At 37.9% G+C, this 21,231-nt stretch overlaps 1 protein-coding gene across 1 annotated transcript in view; it reads right to left on the minus strand.

Annotated features, from left to right (window-relative positions):
- NELL2 (neural EGFL like 2) overlaps nucleotides 1–21,231 on the minus strand; it is a 148,290-nt gene that overhangs the window by 101,965 nt on the left and 25,094 nt on the right. Inside the window, exons 4-9 of the mRNA XM_040551661.1 lie at nucleotides 8,821–8,994; nucleotides 8,622–8,718; nucleotides 4,228–4,300; nucleotides 3,971–4,053; nucleotides 2,782–2,910; nucleotides 1,394–1,496 (exon numbers count right to left, since the gene is read on the minus strand). Of these exons, the coding sequence (XP_040407595.1) occupies nucleotides 1,394–1,496; nucleotides 2,782–2,910; nucleotides 3,971–4,053; nucleotides 4,228–4,300; nucleotides 8,622–8,718; nucleotides 8,821–8,994 (659 nt within the window). The remainder of the gene's footprint in view (nucleotides 1–1,393; nucleotides 1,497–2,781; nucleotides 2,911–3,970; nucleotides 4,054–4,227; nucleotides 4,301–8,621; nucleotides 8,719–8,820; nucleotides 8,995–21,231) is intronic.

Raw genomic sequence — 21,231 nt, forward strand, 5'->3', positions numbered from 1 at the left:
CATTAATGCTGTATGACAAGTTCAGTGTCCACATGCCCATTCACATTTCTTGACCTTCGCAAAGACTCCCAATAAAAATAACAAATTCATAAGAACTCTTGAGATGTGAGTGCTTCCCCGTTAACATTTGGATGGAGAATTCCCAACTAAATTTGCAAGCAGTGCATTACAAAAACATACTTCAGAAGATCAGGTTTTCAAACTCTGCCAGCATGGTCACAGATTCAAACAGAGGTTTGAACTCCACTCATCTCTCATCCCTGAATTACCAATTCCCTGAGCCAACTAATATGCACAGAAATGTTGTGTAGTTGACTAGAAAGAAAAAGATGTATTTGAATTCTCATTTCCCCTCAATTAGAATTAATCTACTTGAGTAAGTTAATAAGGTTTCATAAAATGGGATGGTTTGTGTAACTTCTAACACAATTAAATATTAATAAACTCCTGTGGGAGCAAGATCAGTGGATTACAAAACATCTTCCTGAATTTTATCTTAAAACGTGGCATTTCAAGCAGTTACATGTATCTCTATACTCTCTAAGAAGTTTTATACTGCAGAAGAGTGATGAAACTACACAGAAAAATCTCAACATTTATATAATAAAGAAATGTATGCATATTATGCTCAATTTCAAGAATGGATTCCACCACAGCCATCACATATTTGATACAATCCATAATCAATGTGAAATAATATATACAATCCATCTAGATACTGATTAACCTAAATTTCCCCTTCTTTAACCCTATTTGCAACAAGGCCAAAATGCTATAAAACCAAAAGCTAATCACCTGTATTAAATGACAATATTAAATTACCTGTATCCAGTTTCCTGTATAATTCTGTCTGACCTTTTGTAAAAGAACCTTTCTAGGTGACTGTTTTTTTTTTTTTTTTTTTTCTGGTCTCTGGAGTCTAGTGCAAGTTTTCTCTTCCCTTAATTAAAGAACAAGAATCGTAAATCTGAATCTCCATTTCTGGTACTACAACATACAGTTGAAAGTACAGCCTTTTTGAGATAGCGTTAGAAACACTGGTCTAAACAAATGTGAGGTAATTTTTTAATTTCTAGCAGTTTGGTCTAAAAGATAAACAATAGGAAGTCAGCAGAAAGTTTTAAGATTTTTTTTTTAAATATTGATAGGAAATATCCGTGTTTTCAGAAGGAAAAAAAGTGGCATAACTAAAATAAAATAGTCACAACTGAAGAATGAAAAATTTCTGGTTATCAGTTTCCGAAAATATTTCAGGGAAGTCTAAATTCCCCTATTCCTCTACCCAAGTACTTCATTCCCTGACCAGTTATTTCAACGACATGTTTACAGAAAAGTTCATTTTCTTTCCAGATTTCGTAATATTCATTAAAGGAAGCCCCAGAGTAAAACTTACATTGACATTCTTTGCAGCACTTGCCATCCACATATGCCAGGGCAGAATTAATCGGGCAATCAGAGAGGGGGCATATCAAAGCTTCACACTGCACAGTACCATTCTAGAAGAATAAAAGGTGCTTAACTGGTAGTTATATTTAGCAAGAACAGAGATGTTCTCATACACAAGAACTTAAAATCTATTTTTAAATGCAATGAATTCTCTGACAGCACCCAAAAAGCCATTTTAGCATGGTTCTTTTAATAACTATAAGAACAGAAACTATACCTTCAGATTATCATGCATACAACCTTTTAGACATGTGTGATGCATTCTTTGAGATGACAATGATCAAACATTTTTTTTAGAGGCAAATGTATTTGGATGTAAAACATTCTGCCAATCAGAAGCAAATTGACATAATAATGCGAAATAACAACCTCACAGAACAATACTCTACCTTCTGATTTTTATATGAGAGACAATACATTTCTAAAAGGTAATAATGCCATAGCTGCAAGAAAAAACTGTGACAAAAATATGTAATGCACGTAACACTAAATTCAAAGCATTTTAGATAGCTATCAGCCAGGTCTGATAGTATGGACTAAACCTTCTTTTCTTCAACCAAAAATCTTAAAAACAAAATTAATATCACTCCAGAAATATAAAGATCAAAGTCATATTAAGCTTAAGTAGAACCATTTAGCAAATTATAGACAGCAGCAAATCAATCTAAGGTGCAGTACAGACAACAGCCTTTCCATCAGTTACTAATGGCCTTTGGATTAGGCATTTAATGAGTCCAAATGGAATTCATGAGTTTTAAATGACTGGACAATAACAAAGATGCAATGATTTGGTGCTTGAAAGGATACTTGCATTCAGTTTTGGAGTTCTGATACCTTTGGGAATCTTCCATCCATTTAAATTCTTTTTTTGTTTGTGATATAATGGAGCATGCATATGACCCTGACATTTTACTCTTTATTGCTTTTGGAGATGTAACCAAAGGCAACTAAAGGGAATCAGACTCAAGGGATCTATTAAATCATTTGCTAAGAAAAAGGCTGTGTTTATAGTGATAAAAACAGGTAATTAATTATCCCGAGAAACTATTCGCAACTCAGTGCAGGGGAATAATGTGATAGCTAAGTGTATTGCATAGCATCTGCCTATACTGGCATGAAATCCAGGAGAGCTACACATGCTGCCACTGCTGCAATAATAGGAAAATGCATTTATTAATACTATTGCTTAGATTTAGAACATTTATTTTTTTTTTCGCACTTTGTTGCTACTACTTAGCACACATTTATAAACATCCCTTAATATTTTTCCCCAATAAACCCACAATCAGAGGAAACACCAGGGTTCCTGGGTCTCTGCTCAAACTGTAGCCATACCATGCAAGTGCAGTTCTTACAACCATCTGTCCAGGATTCAAACTCTCTGTACGTCATGCCTTTTATTGTGCAGGTCCTTTCACAGTAGCACTGATCCAACTTGTTCATCCTCTGCTCAGCTTGGGACAACTGTATTTACAGTTCACAAAAAGTTTGAAATTTATAAGTGATCACTATGTTAGCATAAACATGATTGAAACTGTCCCCCTTACTGTCAAGCATGCATGAAAAATCATTCAAAGATAATGACTATTGTCAAAAACTAAATGATTAAACCACCAGTCATTCAGAGATGGAAATAAAGAAGCAAGAAACAATGCATTTCATCTTTTGATTATAACATCAGGGGCATCATGACAAAGTGAATAGGTCATGACAGAAAGTGAATAGATGAGTGTGGCTCCTGATCTTTATATGCGTGAAGTGACCCAGAATCTTGCTCTACATATATCTGCAGATATTAGGCTATGCGCAAAAGACCCGGATCTGAGTAAAGAGGTCAGATTTGATGTAAAGCTCAAAACCAACATTAGTAATTGATTCTCCATTTCAACTAACTAGTTTTTATCATTTGTGTATCAAATTAGCCAGGTAACAGCATTCCTGCAGACATCTAAAGACCTGACATTTAAAAACAGAAGACTAGTCTATGTTCACTGGAAGATGTGAATGTTTTTAGTGTTATCTTCTGTAAAAAAAAAATACATAAATAATATCAAGGAGAAAATACTGCTTAGGGTTCTCCGTTTCCTATTTTTCAAAGATTTTGTCTGAGCACTCCATCAGTTCAGGTTTAGAAAAGTCTTGGACCAATAAATCTTGCTGCAATAAGCAATACAAGCACAGTAACCTATTTCAGACCAGTTTTATTGACTTGTTAGCCTGATAGATAGAGCCTGAATATGTATGAGTCTTTTCCTTGTTCAGGGATTTGGATTCTGTTTACTATTACAATATATTATTCTATAAAAATATTAAAAATCAAGAAAGCTCTCTGAACTGTGAATTTGTATGCATAGATAGTAGGCACAGACATACAAATGCAAACATATATAACCATAACATGCATGGATATTCTGCACACACCCACGTACACATCCACACAGATGCACAAATAATCTAAAAAAAACAGCAATTAAAGCTTTAGAGTCCTCAGTTCTCCCATGCCATGCCTTCTAGTAAATATTACCTTTGCTGATGTTTTGGCTAAAATGTCTTGCAGTTCCATAATTTTCTGCACAAGTCCATGGAAGTCATTACAAGTTGGGCATGCTAGAATAACAAGATATGTATACTAGTAACAAAACCATTCATTTACAATTGGTTCAATCACGTCAAAGTTGACAACCAATATACTGAAACTCAAGGATTTAAGAAAGCTTGCAGGACAGAAAGTAGGTACAAAGCACACCTTTCATTTTATGGTATAAGAATTAAGAGACTTACTGCGATTAAGATCTGGGCATTGAGAAATAAATCCTTGAGGCATGACAAGTAATTGCACATCTTGCATTATGCCCTATGTGTAAGTGGAGAGAAAAAACGAAAGGATGTATTATTTTTACCTGTCAAAATTATATTTTCCATTTACCATGTAAAACATTAAAGCCCACACAGAAAAAAGTGCCTGATAAAAACAATATTTATGAATACATAGCTTCTTTTCTGGACCCAATGCAGTGATAGAAGAATAAAGAGAAAGCAAAATAGATAGATGTACATGTACAGGCATAGTGAATCGTTTTTAAAGACATAATACTAAATGTCAAGATGTAATTATGTGGCAAGAGTTTGGTTGTTTTGAATTCATTGTTATTTTTAGTTAGCCGTTGCAGAAAAGCTTGAAAATGACCTTTAAAAATAATTTGAAAAACAGTTGTACTTTTGGTTATTTTGAAACTCTCTTAAATAAAACTCAAATTTTTCACTAAGATATGATTGTCAAAAAGAAGTACAGATTAAAGAAACTTGAGTCAGGAAAAACACATTCATGCAAACCTTTTATGATTTTGATGTAGATCTTTTCATGAACATGCAGAGTGCCAAGAATCTACATATCTGTTACACAGCTGCAGAGTAACATGTTGGCAAGGAATTTGGGAGAACAGGAAGTTTAGCATGAAATTCAAATATGCCATCTGGAAAGGCCCCATTTTAACCAGAAGAAATCACATGCTTACAGGCAGAATTTACATGCATCCTTAGTCATTAAGATATAATTAGCAGCCACTTTGCTGCTTTCCAAAAGCAAAGGCCAAATAGCCATCCTATCATATACGCTCCAGATGTCCCTTTCATCTATGATTCCCTCCCTGCATGTCCAAAATTCCTTCTTAGAAGTAAAAGCAGAATAATTTAAACACGCTTCAGCATGTTTATGAAGTGAATGTTTCAAGTCACAAATAATATAATGCAAGCTAAATGCAAAAGGCCACATTTCATCTGTGTACACAGGGCATTCACTACAGATGTCGCAAAGTCCAAGCAAGAGTATTTTGACCTCAAGTGAATGAATCAGGGTGCTTTAGAAACCTACGTGACCTATGGAGAAGAGCAGATGTCATTGAAGAGTAACTGAGAAGGTAAGTGTCATGACTACCCTTCTCCCTTAACAACAAAGCTACTATCTATGACAACTGGATGCTCCCCCATCCTGTGCAAAGAGCTGCAGTGATTAGTTAATAGATGAAAAATAGGTGGGTATGCCTGAGACAGGTCTCCACGTCAGGAAGTGTTCTGGAATCAGGAACAAAGACCTCTTTGAAGCGAACATTGAAAAGCTCACAATATTCAATTCTTCTCCCTTCCTTCCTCAGCGTCATCAAGTTCAAATTCATGTCAACCCGAGTTACAGCATTTCCATGAAAAGGAAGAATTGCAGGGTCCAACCCTTTCAGGTTGTAAACAGCTTAAAACATATCTTTCACTGAACACATGGGCAAGTATTCAAATCACTTAGCTATTAATCAACAGTAAATCCCCTCCAACTATTTGGGGAGCTTTATTCACCACACATCAGCTGTGCTGTGAGCTGGACTCTGTCACTTGACAGGAATTTGGGTTATTTCTCCTCTCCCCAGTGTAACAACCAGGAGCTGTGACACCTCACCTGCCTGGGCTGCCAAATCAGGAGTTCCTGACTGTACGTGAGAGGCTATTCACAGGCTCCAAAAGAAGCCGTTGGTTCAAATTAAAGTACTTCTGGATATTAGGTGTCAGAGACTTTACACAACACCAGAAATTAGATGGCCAGAATTGCACTCTCAGACTTAAGACCTTAAAATGAAATGGGTACAAATATACCCCAGTGTGAGTATGCCTACAGGCACATTGTTTCAGTGGAGCAGTATTAGGTCCAAAATCAGATATAGCCAAAGAAAATAATTTCAATGAGTGGCTAATGATTTTGGGTACTTTGATCCTTCTGGACAACTCATTTAAGACCCATTCAAAGCAGCCTGACTTTCAGAAACAACTAAAAAAGTGGATGTCAGAAAATCAGCTGAGTGGAAGTTGTCACACACAGTATCTAAAAACATAGGCTCTCCAAAACACTAAAAATCACTGAAAGTACTCATCCTCTAGAGTGATGTGTCTTCTGTACAATGTCACATTTGCAGACGTAGTTCAACCATTTGTACTTTACTGTGCTGGAGAAATTACTTCGCACAGTATATTTTTGGCTAAATCAATGTTCTTTTAACAGCTATCAGTTTCTGTATTTCTGCCAAACTGGTTTGTCTTTGTAACTGAGACAAATTTTTCCATGTATCTTGGTTCATTTTATCCTTTTTGAAAAGTAACAAATGAACAAACAAAAAATACAGTCCACTACTGGAGTATTTATTTTTCTACACCAAATGAACTTCTTCATGGTCACAATGAGTTGGCAAAAAGAATATAATCAAGTCAAGAAGTGAGAAGGTACAAATAAACAAAAGGAATATTTATATATATATATATTAATAATAAATACATAGAATAAATGAAGTGTGTCTGAGATCAGTTTAGGCAACGTGTTAATATTTTATGATTTTATCCTTGGATTCAACTGTTGCTGATTTTTTTAAACCAGAAATATAATCTTGCTGCTAGTTTAGCAGGTATCCTCTTGTGTTTTGGAAGAAAAAGAAACACATATTGAATAGAAAAATAAAAACAAAGTCATGCTTCAGTTTTCAAACATGAGTGCCCCATCAGATCTCCATATCTTACACTAAACAAAGACATAGTTTAGCATTTAAGTATAGCAAATGGTATTACAACACCCAAAAACTGATTTTAGCACAAAACTACAGAACTTGCTGTGACAACAGTAGTCAGAGTGTTTTATGCTGGGAAAAAAAAAAAATTAGCAGGCCATATTTAACAAAGTGATTAGGTCTGTGACCAACATTATCAATTCCACTTTGCAGCTCAAGTAAAAAGATGCCCACAGGGAGGGAAATGGGACTGCAGTATTCCACAGGTATGCCATCATTTGCTAAAGCAGTTTCCAAGGCCAAATGACAGAAAGTGTCTGTGACCAATGAATGCTACCTAATGGACACAGAGGATCCAGTGGAAACACAGCATTCACTTCTTCAATCTTGCTATACACCAGGTGCTTGATATATACATATATATTAATATGTGTATATATATATATGTATATAGAAAAATGGAGAAAGAGTAAGCAAAAAAACATGATCAAGTATTTTTCCTCTGAGGAAAAAGGCATTCTCTTCATTAATGATTGTCATCTCACTTATTTCTGAACCTAGAGAATATTGTGGTGAAACCTAAATCATGAAGAGATTGGAGTTCCCTTGACCTTAGTGTTCTCTGACAAAAAATACTCATTTAGTTATGAAACAGACAATAACACGAATATTTATTTCCTGGAATTCTGTTTCTCTTGGCCATTTACCTTTCACCATCTTAAACTGTTTTACAACACACCATGGCACTAAAAATTGTGTTAAGACTGCAGAACCACATAATGGCTGAGATCAGGAGGAACTTCTTGAGATAACCTACTCCAACAGCCCCGCTCACGCAGGGCCACCTATAGCAGGTTGCCCAGGAACATGTGCAAGCAACTTTTGAATATCTCCATCGTGGACTCACTCTGACCACCTTCATGTTAAAAGTGTTTTCTTATGTTCAGATGGAATTTCAGGTTTTTCAATTTTTGTCCATTGCTTCTTGGCCTGTCATTGGGCACTACTGAGAAGTGTCTGGATCCTTCATCTTCATCTCCTCCCTCCAACCATCAGATGTTTGTACACTTTGATGAGGTCCCTCCCTAAGCCTCCTCTTCTCCAGGCTGAACAGTCTCAGCTCTCTCACCCTCTCTTCGCAGGAGAGATGCTCCAGTCTCTTCATCGTCTTTCTGGCCCTTCGCTGGACTCTCTCCAGTAGCTCCATGTCTCTCTTGTACTGGGAAACCCAGAACTGGGCACAGTATGAATTCATACTGTACAGAAACTTGTTTTTAACCTACTCTAACAAACTGACAAACCTGATGACAATTTGATCAATGCAGCTTTATTTCTGCTGAGTCTTTCCAGCAGATGACCACCCACAAGTAAAACTCCTTCTCATCTCTGGTCTGCAAGGTATACCTTTTTGTGTACCACTCAAGCCCTCCTAGAGAAGTAGCATGGCAAACATACTATCATATCCCACCTGCACGCCTGTATGTCAGTAAGTCAATTAACCTCAACTGAACTGGATCACAAGTATGAAATACTATTCATACCACAGAGTATTTACTCTATTTTATCTGCTTCAAGGAAGAGGAAACTGCATCCATTTTTATCTAAGTTCTCTTTTTTTTCCTTTCAGGGAATGCATACCTTAAAATAACCATGTGCATTATTCCTCTGTCCTAGCCAAAATGTTGTACCCAAAGGTAAGTCCATGAAGGGCTTCTCCACAACTCTTTCATAAATTCTGAAAGAGAAAAAAAAAAATATGTCCCAAGTTGTTATTTAATTTACTGAAAGCTTGAATGTTCCAGAAGTGACAACTTACAAAACAACATGCTTTACTTACTTATTGCAATCCACATGTAAAATCAAGTGAGAAGCACTGATTGCTAAGGAAAGCCTGTGCCACTTATCATCTGCCAGGATGTACGGGAATACTTCTGTGTGGGAGCGATGACTGCCTGAGCGATAATGCAACCTGATTTCATTTCGATGACCACTGCTTTCCAGTTCCAGGTACCTGTACCATAAATGCATCATCGTGTCATGAACCATTCTTAGCAGCACAACAACATTCTACATCACATAACTTCTCATTATCATGCAGAAAGTATTTAAAAGAGGGAGAAAGACAGAGAAGAGATAGAAAGATGAAAGGAGACATTGTACAGGTTCGCACTGAATCCTCCTTCTCAATAATACATAATAGCAGGTTCCATCTTTCATGTAAGTAGAAAGATGCCAAGCTAAATATTTTTTCTTCTAGCAACGCTACTTTACATAGCATGACCTGATTGGAAATATAATTATCCTATTCTGAGTAACTGCATTATATCCTGAAAGCACAGTAAGGATACCCTGAAGACATGAATACACAAAAAACAACACCAAGTTCTGTGATAGGACATTATTTGCCATTACCAACCAGAGAAGTAAGCAAGAACTGAGACAGGACACTGCTTTGTTTGCTTTTGGATACATTGTTAACATCTCTTCATTCTTCATAATGAAATTTCTCAAAAGAAATTCAGAGTCAAGAAGTGCTAACTCTTAAAAATTGATAAGTGCACAGACATTGTTAAATATGTATGTATTTGTATTATGTATGTATGTATATATATGTAAGTGTATGTATGAACAGAGTAAAAAAAAACAGCATTGCGTTTCCCCAAATTGTCTCATATGCCAGATTTGCAGATTGTGAACACTTGCTTTGCTGCTGAGACTGCTGCAGATCTATTTAAAGAGCACTACATAAGCAAACTCGCTAAGTAGTCAGGCCTATTTCTTATATATTGGACCTCTTCTGGGAAGAAGTTTGACAAATCATTTCTCTTCTAAATACTAACTTTCTCATTTTACAGTCCTCTCCTAACATACTTTTAAAACAAGGGGAAAAAAGAAAAACAGAAATGAAGATTATCTAATACGTATATGCAACCAATAGCTAAAGAGTAACAAAAATAACCATATGTAGTAAGATTCAGAAAAATGAGGAGAGTGGGCAATTCATTTTTGCATACTTTTGCTGCTACATCTGCAGACAGCATGGCAATGGTTTGTTAATCTGTGTGTGCACATGGATTACAGTGTAGTTTCTTTTAACTGGCCATCCATGTAAAAGAACAGACGAGATGATTTTAGTTCTCAAAAGAGGATATGAGGAGACCAAATCAAAACCATCTTGTATAATCATCATCCCTAGCAGGAGGTTGGGCTCACTGCACATCTCTCCTTTCTTCAGGATGTTTCCCAGTGAAATATGCCTAGCAACAGCACAAAAACAATTATTCTTTCGCAAAACTGGCAAAGGGCAATTTTAACTTCTCCCCCAATATTAGCATAGCAGTTAACTAAAGTCAGCAGCAAATTTTATAATCTGCAAACATTTACCTCCTCATGGCCCCCCCCCAAAATTTTTGTATTTACAAGAAGTATAAACTAATTGAAAGTCTGGATGGAAAAAAAAAATGGGAAACAGTGGCAGGGCATCAGTCAACTTTATAACCTCCTTCATGACTCAAGCTTCAAGGATAACAATAAGGTCAATCTCAACCTAACAAAGAAGGGGAACATTATGGAACTGGACTCCTCCAAACAATTTTAAATGTCTCCACCCAGTTGGAGATAATAATTTGGAAACAAAAAAGGCATGAACATGTTGAAATGTTATCTCCTGGTACAGCCAACAGCTAACTCCTACTCTCTTCTAAGTCAATGGCTAAGTGATCCCAACACACAGAGATGCAGGCAGAAAGGAAACAAAGCAGAGATACACTCAGTACAAAAGGTATAAAATGAACATTTGTGTTGCCTCTTACACAGGCAAGATGATGAGATCCCTGAGAAGGAAACACGAATTTCCCAATAAAACAGACATTGCTGTAAAATTTCAGGAATTGAGAAAGAATTGCTGAGAGATGATGTTGACCTCCGATGCTACTGCAACAGCAAGGAAAACTTCCTATACAAAGCTGTGCAAAAATTCTGTGATCAACTCACTCTTTTGAGATCCACAGGCAATCTCTTTTGTTCTTCCATTTGGTAAACTGTAACAAATACCTCTACCTTATGAAGGCTTGATGATTGTTAGATAAAATGTGCATCAAAATGAAAAAGAAAATAATAGCCATTAGGAGAATTATAATTTATGGTTACTAATAATCTGTAGAAGCAGCAGGAAAACACAATTAGAAAAGCAAATGCAATGACAGCCGAAACAATATTCCCTTCAGCTTGAACTAACACCATGACACAGAAACACAGGGAACTGAATGTTAATCATTTTCACTTCACTATTTTATTTATTTATTTATTTTGCAAAATATTGTGCTTGATATTCCACTTTTCTGTATTTGTTTAACTGCTGGGTCTTAAACAGATCTGGCTCCATTTAGCAGACTACACAGGTTAGAACGCAGCCTTGTTTCCTAAAGGACTTACTCCCCAGGGAAACAATAACTGCATTATACTGCAGGCTTTTCCTAAGAACCTCATTACGGAAAAGATTTAGGGGAACCCCATCAGCTGAATCACTGGTTCCTTGCCTACACCAGCCCAGTCCACTTATCTCAGGGAGAGCATCAACCAAAAACTTCACCACACTAATGTTGCTTCTGCTTCTCCCAACAGCTCCAAGGTGTCCTTCCACGTTGGAAAAGGCAAACAGCTCTTCGAGTAAAAAAATAAACCACAGTGATAAACACAGTACAGCAGGAGAACATGCTTCTCCCTTCACTAATGCCCACGATCTCTGTGGTTGTTTAATCAATACCAGCCTATTTGATGTTAACCTCCCCAAAACCACACACACTTCAGGTCAAATGGATTTAATTTAGCAGGGGGATGATACGTGCTTAGGGTTACTAGGTTTGACATACAAATAAGAAAACGCTAAGCTGAAAAAGGTTGTTACAACTCTGCACATCGCTCTGTGCATGCACAATCATTTCAAAGGCACCAGCCAGGAACAGAGTAAGACCAGCCAGTCTGCGTGGAAACCTGCCAGACAGCAATCCCTTATGTACCGACTAAGGTTGAGCCTATTTTCATAAGAGGAAGAAATTTGTCTCAAATACCCCAGAGAAAGCTGAGAAAGAAAACAGTGATGCTTTCTGGGCTGCCCTGCACTGATCTGTTGTAACTGCTGTGTGCAGATCCCAACACCACAGCTCGTAAGCAGATCTTCTTGAGCACAGGGATGCCCCAGCCCACCCCGGTGAAGGGCACGGGGTCTGCATGAGCCTGCGTGGGCTGTACTCTTCAAACTGTGGCCCAGCAGCACCGGGGCAGGCTGAGGAAGTACAAGTCAGGCTGTGCAGCCAAAACCTGGAGATTTAGGAGGTGAAACAATGGGGTGTACGGGGTACGTAGTAGCTGTCCTTGAGAAGAGGGAGGAATGGCCCTTCCAGCTGATGGGTAATGTTGGTAGCTCCAGGTCTTTGATGGCTCACTCCCTCATTTGGCATCCTGGCTCACACAGCACACGCACACTGCAGCTGCCCACTCTTACTCCAGGCAACTAATAAAAATCAACTTCGGTTCAGAGCATTGTAGACAAATGTCTTGGAAGCTAAAGGCTATCATGTCTGTTGTTTATGAATTTATTACAGGTATTAGGGGGTATTTTGTTGTGTTTTTTTTTTGTTTGCTGTGTTTTTTTTTTGTTTTGTGTTTATTTTACAACTCTTAATATTCACAGTTACAGGTGTAGTGTTAAAAATTTTTCATGGCTCTTTGATTTACACTAAGAAGAAAAGGAAAACTAATAAAATTAAAGAGGAATATGTACATAAAATAAAATAAAATAAAATAAAATAAAATAAAATAAAATAAAATAAAATAAAATAAAATAAAATAAAATCCTTATTTGCAATAATTATGAAAATCATTATTTTAAGATCTTTGATACAAATGTTCTGGCTTGTCAGTTATGTATAATTACATAAACAAAAAAAAGATCGTACTCAGTAGATCCAATCCACTGCAAACTATTCTTACAACAGCACTAAGTAATTCTGCTGGGTGTAGATTATGAAGCTGTAAAAGTAATCCATACTAAACAGCCACCACATTCAACAATGGATTATTTGTTATTTTCCATGGTGTGGTAACTGGGCATTTAGGAGCATGCGACACATTTTTCTAGTTGGAAGTTAATACTTCCAAGCGCTCTGAAATATTAACTAGGAGTTTTTACTGCTTGATGCATCCCTTAGAACAATATCGCACCAAAATATCCTCAGATGAACTGTAAATACCAAGTGGCACCCACACTAGAGCTGTAAAACATAATCCCCATCTCTCACTTATGTCACTGTTTGGCCTTACTGACTTTGCCCTTCTCCCTATCTAGAGCTCTACCTAGTCGCGAGGCAAAACTGGCAGTTTAGCAAAAGAACAATAAGTAAAAAACTGGTCTTCACTTTTCTGGATAATTTTCCAGCACTTAATGCAAGTGCACAGCCAGCAGGAAAGACACCAATGTAGTTTCTGTACCTTTCATTTGCTGAATACATTTTGACAGCTGGACAAGAATTTTCTGTTATCAGATATTTTTATTCAAAAATTTTGATCCATTAAAACCAAATATTTTGTTACAAATGTTTTAGCAGAAAGGCTTGTGGAGTCCAGGTTTAAATCCTTGTTACAAGAGAGAGCTAGTCTCAGGCTCTCTGGAAAAATTCCTGAAATGCTCTACAATGCCACAGTTATTACATATTTGAAAGCAGAGATCCCAAGTGAAGACAGGCCCAAACCAGAAGAGGTTATTTCCCATATCCAAACGGACCACACAAACAGCTGGACATTAAAACCAGTCTCCCAGTTTGACCTGGTAAGGCTATTTCATTCTATTCATCAGCCAAAAAGAATAAGTCAGGTACAACAACCTAACCTTAGTAAATTGATCTCAAGCCCTACACCTATACTAATAAATAGAGCCAGCAAAGCCTGTTCCCTGGCCCTGAAAACAAATATTAACAGTGGTGCTCTAACACAACATGCATCCAGATGGGCACTCTCCTATTTTTTGCTTGAAATAGTGTGGTTTTTTTTCTATTTTGTCATTTGGAAACAGTCCCTGGCCAACACTATTCCACAAACCATGGCACTGTCTCTAATGGTGATAATTGCAGAAGACAAAAGCATGCCAAGTAGGATACCAGCAGTTACGCAGAATGGACAACATCAGGCCAGTGTTCCAGCAGCCAGTGCTGGGTGCTGCACTAGGGTCATAACAGCCCCATGCCCTGGGGGCATAGGTCCTGCGTACTACATTGCTGTGCTGGACAGCTCTAGGGAACAGCTGGGTAGCAGGGAGATGCATTCCTCAAATGTAGGGGAGACCGAGCCCCATGCTGGGATGTGCACTGAGGAACACCCTCAACATTGGGAGTTTATGTGTGAAAACAGCCAGGAGACCAAAGACTGGAAGGTCAGAGACAGCATTCATGCACTCTCATCTGCACAAACACTCCTGGCTACTGACAGCACTTCTCTGGACAGAAAGATGTCACAGTACAAGGTAGCAGCTAGAAGAGTGAGTTTCAGTGTCGTGATGTGGAGGAGGAGAAGGCTGGGAAATAAATGCAGGTGAGGCTGCTCAAGCCCTTTTCACCCCTGCTGCCTCAGTGCTTGCACCTACCTAAATACATGTCAATGAGATCTTGTTTCTATCAGCACACTGCAGCCCCTTACCCAACTTCAGTGGGGCTACTGTGATACGGAAGCCTTTGCTGGCTTTGAAGGTAAGAACTTGTCTCTCATTTGAGAAGTACTTCTGCCCACTCCCAAACATCAAACTCACTATGCCCCTAAAGAAGGGAGGCAAAATCTTGCCTTCACCACTTAAAAGGTCTGCATAGCTTCTGCTCAGATTAGTGCTATGATCCAAGAAGTCATCACAGGGGCAAAATATCACGGATACTCTAATGCCGATGACAAGCCAAGGCTCCTCAGGAGGTCCCTGCAGCACTTGCAGAACTAAGCAGAAGCTAGAAGCAGGGGCTTGAGGTCACACTGAGCTCCCCAAAGGACTGAGAGGAGCTATTCTACCACAAACTGCTGGCTTGGCATCACAAAAATTAAGAGCTGGTGTTACAGCACATTGTCTGTACTGTCACAGTTTGAACTGTGAATATGAATCAAAGCAAATGCCAAAATAGAACTACTATTTTAAATAGAATTCTTGGCTTTGAGTAATTGCTCTCATTCCTCCCATCTACCTCGATCACCCCACTTACCAATGTATTACTTCCTATTCTGTTCTCATTATCACAGCCCCTTTAACGTTAACCTTGCCTTTCTGAAGCTCCCTTTCCTACCAGAAACCAAGGAGGGAAGAAATTTTCTCAGATCAAAATGGAACAAACCATCCCTGTCACTCCCTTTCTCCATGGACAGTGAGAAGACCGCGAAAACAATAAACAACTTTCCGATACGTATTAATAAAAGCAAAAGCCAGTTTCAGCCTAACTCCTCCCCTTTCCTACGCTGACAGAATACAGATTTCTTTGTTATTTATTTGTTAATAGAAACTCTTTCAAACAACAGCAGAAGTATGATGATACCTGTCAAAACTCACATATCAACTGTTTCAGTGGTGTTTTCAGTGTCATAGGCAGAGACAAATCTTTTGTCTCTTATTCAAGTAGATCTGTCACTAATCTGAATTCAAACTACAGGATCCGGGCTCATATGAGCATTTTGTAACAAGTTCTCACCAAATCAAACTGGATTTGTTGGCACTGTAATGATTTACATCAGCAGACAGGCTGACCTCACTTGATGAGATAAAAGTTACAGGAAGGTGTGTTTTAAGGTGGGTGCATTCACTACTTAGAAGAATTCACAACCTAATCACTACTTTTTCCTTTTTTTTTTTTTTTGACAGAAAGTATAAGCTGTACTGAAGAAAAAAAAAAGAAAAAAGAAAAAAAAACAGATAAATAGTGACAAGGCATCAATCAATTCAGTAACATCCCTTGTAACCAACACTTAAAGAAACAGGCCTTTCCCAATTTTGTACAGAAATTAAAACTCAGTATAACACAAAACAACTGCTTTACAGATATTTCCATCCAGCCATCCACTCAAGGATAGAAGTTAATCTCCCAAACAAAAAGAAAAATGGAATCTATCTCTTTGGGGTAGAGAAAAGAGCCTGGCCAAACTCTCACTAGCTACATAAAGAATCGCTTATCTCTCAGAATCTTCTTGAGCACTATAATATAGAATGAACAAAAGAAATACCTTCTTCTGACACATTTGATGAAACATGAAAACTTCATCAAAAGAAAAGAAGACTGACACTAGAGGAGTTTTACATCACTAGAAGTCAATTCAAAAGACATTGATTGTTATTAACAGATTTGAAAAGGTTTGTAATTATTATCAGAATAGTAAGAAACAGCAACTAAGATTTACTGCCAAAAAAAAATAAAAAAAAGAATATTACAACCTTTCATGCTTCCAGCAAAACCTAGTATGTCAGCACAGAGTTTAAAAAGCAGAAATAGAATAGTACTTCTTTTGGTGCAAGGAATAGCCACACACAGCTTTAATGTTTGAAACTGAATCTCATGTTACCTAATGTCTTACTTAATGTCTACTCTGCAAGTTATTGATGGGAAAGGGCAAAGCATCCCTAAACAAAACCAATGTAACTCTACAGTATTGGTTTAAGTGGTAAACATCGAAAGTTTTACTCGATGTAATGTGTTTACAGCAAATTTTTTGATGTCAGAAAGAAGAGACCTAATACTGCGATCCAGAAATACAGACACTCGTACATCAAAAGCAGGGAACATACAGTTCCACAACTATTCTAGTAAAATGGTCAAATGATGCAGCAAAATTCATGTATCAGGAGTTCACCTCTGGCAACCTACCTCCTTGTAAATCTATAACAGAGAGAAATTGTCACAGATAATTTTCTCCTAGGTACTGAAAGAGGTCTAACACTACTGTACAGTGCAGCACATTTGATGGCAGATATCACAAGACACCAATAGCTGTGAAAATAAATGCTATATAAGGCAGAAATTGAATAAGATAGTAGAGAAATACAATTAAGTTTAGGAAATGCCTGTCCACAATATTCTACTGATTTTGGTGCTTTGTTTCAGGTTACAAAAACATTAACTGAAGGAAATAATGATTAAACTCCAATCCAATGACTGAATCCTTTAGGGGCCCTAATATGCAGTACCTCAAGAGATTTGGATATAACATCAGTTGTGTAAAGGCATCTAACCATGAAGGGAGGAAAAAGCCTTATTACATTGCTCCACTGTTGCCAATTAAATGAAAATATACGATGGAATAGGGAGGTCTAACATATATTAAAGCCCTGTCACAGATTAAAGTTATCTCTCTGCTGATTCTTTCATCAGGAAGAAGCTGAGGTGAATTCAGAAGCGAAGTGAGGAGGCTAATAGAGCTTAAAGTGAAGGCTGAGAGCAAGCACACAGCAATCAGTGTTTAACAGAACTTACACTCAGACTTCAGACATCACTTCATTAACAGCATTCAAAATATTTACCCTGTTATTGTTAAGTACAATCCATTTAGGCAGGGCACTCTATGTATTCAAGGTGATCTTCTCAAGTCAAGTGAACATTCAAGCCTTCTATCTTTCAGATATACGCCATACACAAACGTGCCCAGAAATATGTCTTTAGCTGCTTGAAACTCATCTGAACAACCACAGATGTGCAACTTGGTATATTGGGTTTACATGGCAAGGTTTTGGGAGCGGGGGGCTGCAGGGGTGGCCTCTGTGAGAAGAATCCAGCAGCCGCCCCATGTTAGATAAGGGCCAGTTTCAGCCAGCTCCAAAGTGACCCGCCGCTGGCCAGAGCCGAACCAATAAGCGATGTTGTTTGTGCCTCTGTGAGAGCAGATTTAAGAAAGGGAGAAAACAAAAACTGCTGCACAACAGCAGCTGGGAGAGAAAGGAGTGAGAACCAGCCCTGCAGCCCCCAAGGTCAGTGCAGCAGGAGGGCAGGAGGTGCTCCAGGCACACAGCAGCAGTTCCCCTGCGGCCTGTGGAGAGGCCCCTGGTGGAGCAGGCTGTCCCCCTGCAGCCCATGGGTCCCACGGAAGAGCGGATCACCATGCTGCATGCCTTGGAGGAGCCCTTTTCATCATATTTTCTCCCCCTTTCCCTTTGAGTGAGAGAGTGGTTATGGTGGATCTCAGCTGCCCAGCTGGGTAAAACCACCACATTTGGATTCACTAACACCATACAAATTCTCTTGAAACTGTCATTTCTGAGCTGCACCCAAAAAATACCACCAACAGAACTCTTCACTTGCTGTGAACAGTGGGAGAAAAAAAAAAAAAAAAAAACTATCTCTGAGGAAGAATGTGAGGAAATTAAAAACAAATAGTTAAGATAAAGTTTCAGATTCTTTCACTCTGAGACCAGTTTAGAAAGATTTGAATGCATTAAATATTAGAGAGAGCATAATGATAACAAAAGGAGGAAGACAGCTTTGATATTCAACTAAGAAAAGAAAAAAAAAAGCACTTAATAGAGTAGAACAAGATGACTGTATCTGTAGAAAATCCTTTAGAGAACTACTTTTTCTGGTGACAGCAACAGCCTGGCCTCAACCAAACACCCAAGCCTCAGATTTATATAGAGAACTTCTGCATCTATCTGATACCCCAGGGACAGCATTCACCACATGAAGTTAGAGGGAAAGCTTCAGGAGGGTGATCCTATCCACTTTCTGAGACTCAAAGCCTTAAGTAGCTGCGTGACCGTAATTTGGTGGAAGCACTCATTTTTTATGTTCTTCAAAAGGGAACCAGCAAAAAGCAACCAAAACACCCAGAAAGCTAGGCAATACAGACTGAATCAGGTAAACTATCTCAGGTATGTTACTTTAAAGAAAATTATGAAATCTAAAAAGTAACTTTAATTTGCAACTGTAATTTGTCCTCAATTACTATAAATTAGCATATGTGCCCTGAAGCGCCTAGGCCCATGCAAACAGATGACGAGTTTTTACTCTGTTTTCAAAAGCGTGTAAAATATTTCCCAAGCCACTGAACATTAAATGAACATACTTTTTTTCCAAGTTTCAAGCAAATATTTTGATTTTCTTTTACCCTAGAAATTAGAACTATTAGGTGTTATGAAACCTGTGCAAAATAAAATGTAAGAAGACCTACTTGTGTGATAACTGATTATATCCACCAGTTATTGTTGCCTCCAACCTTTCTCACCACCATTCCCTCGTGGCAGAAAAGCAAGAGCTAGCATTGACTCTTGTAAATTAAGAATATAGCCAGGTATGACTGTCCCATAACGCAGCAGTTCAATACCAACAAAACTTTTTTTGACTTTAGAGGAACTACACAAGGCTAAAGCTGGTGCAATGGCGTGGAGCAGCAGTTTTGTGTTGCTACTTCTCCTTGCAACTACAGTGACTGTTGTGACAGAAAGAGCTCAGAAGAACCTGTCTAAAAATTAAAGGATTGTTACAGACATGTCCCTGGTCAGATATGGACAATATGCGAGATGGAAATCTGGCACTGAAGAAGCAGTTAGCTAATGTAAAGCATATAAGTGCTTTCTTTCAACTCTAACATTCTCCTATCTTCATTGTCATTCATCATAAAATAAAATGAAAGCCATAAGAGATACTTCAGGAGACTCAGAGATGCTAGCCTAATTCCAGTATTATTGACACCAAACTAAGCCAACACCCAGGTCAGTACAATTAAATGAAGCAAACAGTATTATGACACACAGACAATACATATTCTGTACATCCTATAGATGTAGGATACAGACCAGATTGGAAAGTGTTTATTAAAAGCTTAAGTGCACATCTGATTTAATAGCCACAAGTTCTTTCTGATCATACTCTCGTTGAGACTAATATTACATCTGCTGGAGGCAAAGGTTTTCCCTGATTGCAATAGGGTCAGATTAGGCCTAGCATTTTTTAAAAGAAATTCAAGTTTCTTTTTCACTGGATTACCTAATATTCTCCCAAAGAAAGTGATGAAATATTCACATGTAGATTTTTTATTTATCTACTTCACACAAAGTTGACCTGATGAGTGATTCTACTGGCCTAAATAATCTAGAAGGTTTTTATCCAAAGGCTTGCAAGGAGACCCCAAAAACAAACATAAAGCATACATCCCTGTAGACATTCTGTATACAAGCACCAGGTATCACTTAAAATGCAACAAGATAGAGAAGGCACACAGGCTACAGTGGTGACAGGAGATTTTTTTTCAGCAAGGCATGAACTAATATAATCACTTTTCATGACGATGTTACAACATTAGAATCAGGGTACTAAACGTTTGCATGGTTAAGAGCAAAAGGGCCTCAAAAATGTCCAGCAACGCGTACGCAGTTAAAATATCTACACGCATAGTGCAAACCTTATTTCAGCCAGAAACCTTGAAAAATGCAAGCTTTTTGCCTTTCATTGCACTTAGACATTTGAAGTCCTGAGATGCAAATAAACAGAAGGAGAAGACAGAAACGTAACAACAAAACCGGAAAGTATTGAAGGTTTGAGAGAAATGTCATGAAAAAGTTTGTTGTCAATATATCATAAAAAGATCTAATCACCCATCCCTAAAAATATGCCAGTATAAAATAATTAGATTTCCAGAGTCCTGCTTGTTAGCCTTTTATAACCATATTTTATATGGGTATAAGTAGATGACATGTTTGAACAAGATGCAAATCAGATAAGAAGCATTATGTTTTGTGGCCATATGACCTACATGTCAGCACAGCTTTAACCTTTACTTTTCTTTGCTATGGATGGATAGAAGCAATTTAATGTGTTCTTATTCCCATAAGACCAGTGGTGGGTCTATTTGTCCACTCTTACTCACTTAAAGGACTAATTTTCTCAACAATACCTCAAATTCTTCTTCAACCCCTTGATAAAAGTTCATCACACATTTTTTTGTACCTTACTATCACAATCTTTGTGTTCGTGAAGTAGCACAGTTTTCTCCCAGTTGGTCACCCTCCAAGTGAACGTCAAGTTTGGCTCAGTTATACACTACACATTTTTTCAATCTTCTCTTTCTTCATGCCATTCCTGAGGGCAGGAAAGGTTTTATAGCAATCATTGCTTCCTTTCCGACAGGTCATGGTTATTCTCTTCCCAAACTCTGAGAGTTTCACATCTCTTTGCTCACCTCTGCAGCTCCTTTAGCAGGAGCAGGGCAGCTTGCCTGCAGTCACTGAGGACTGGCCTTTGTCTGT

The sequence above is a fragment of the Cygnus olor genome, chromosome 1, assembly GCF_009769625.2.
Source record: "Cygnus olor isolate bCygOlo1 chromosome 1, bCygOlo1.pri.v2, whole genome shotgun sequence".
Classification (NCBI taxonomy): domain Eukaryota; kingdom Metazoa; phylum Chordata; class Aves; order Anseriformes; family Anatidae; genus Cygnus; species Cygnus olor.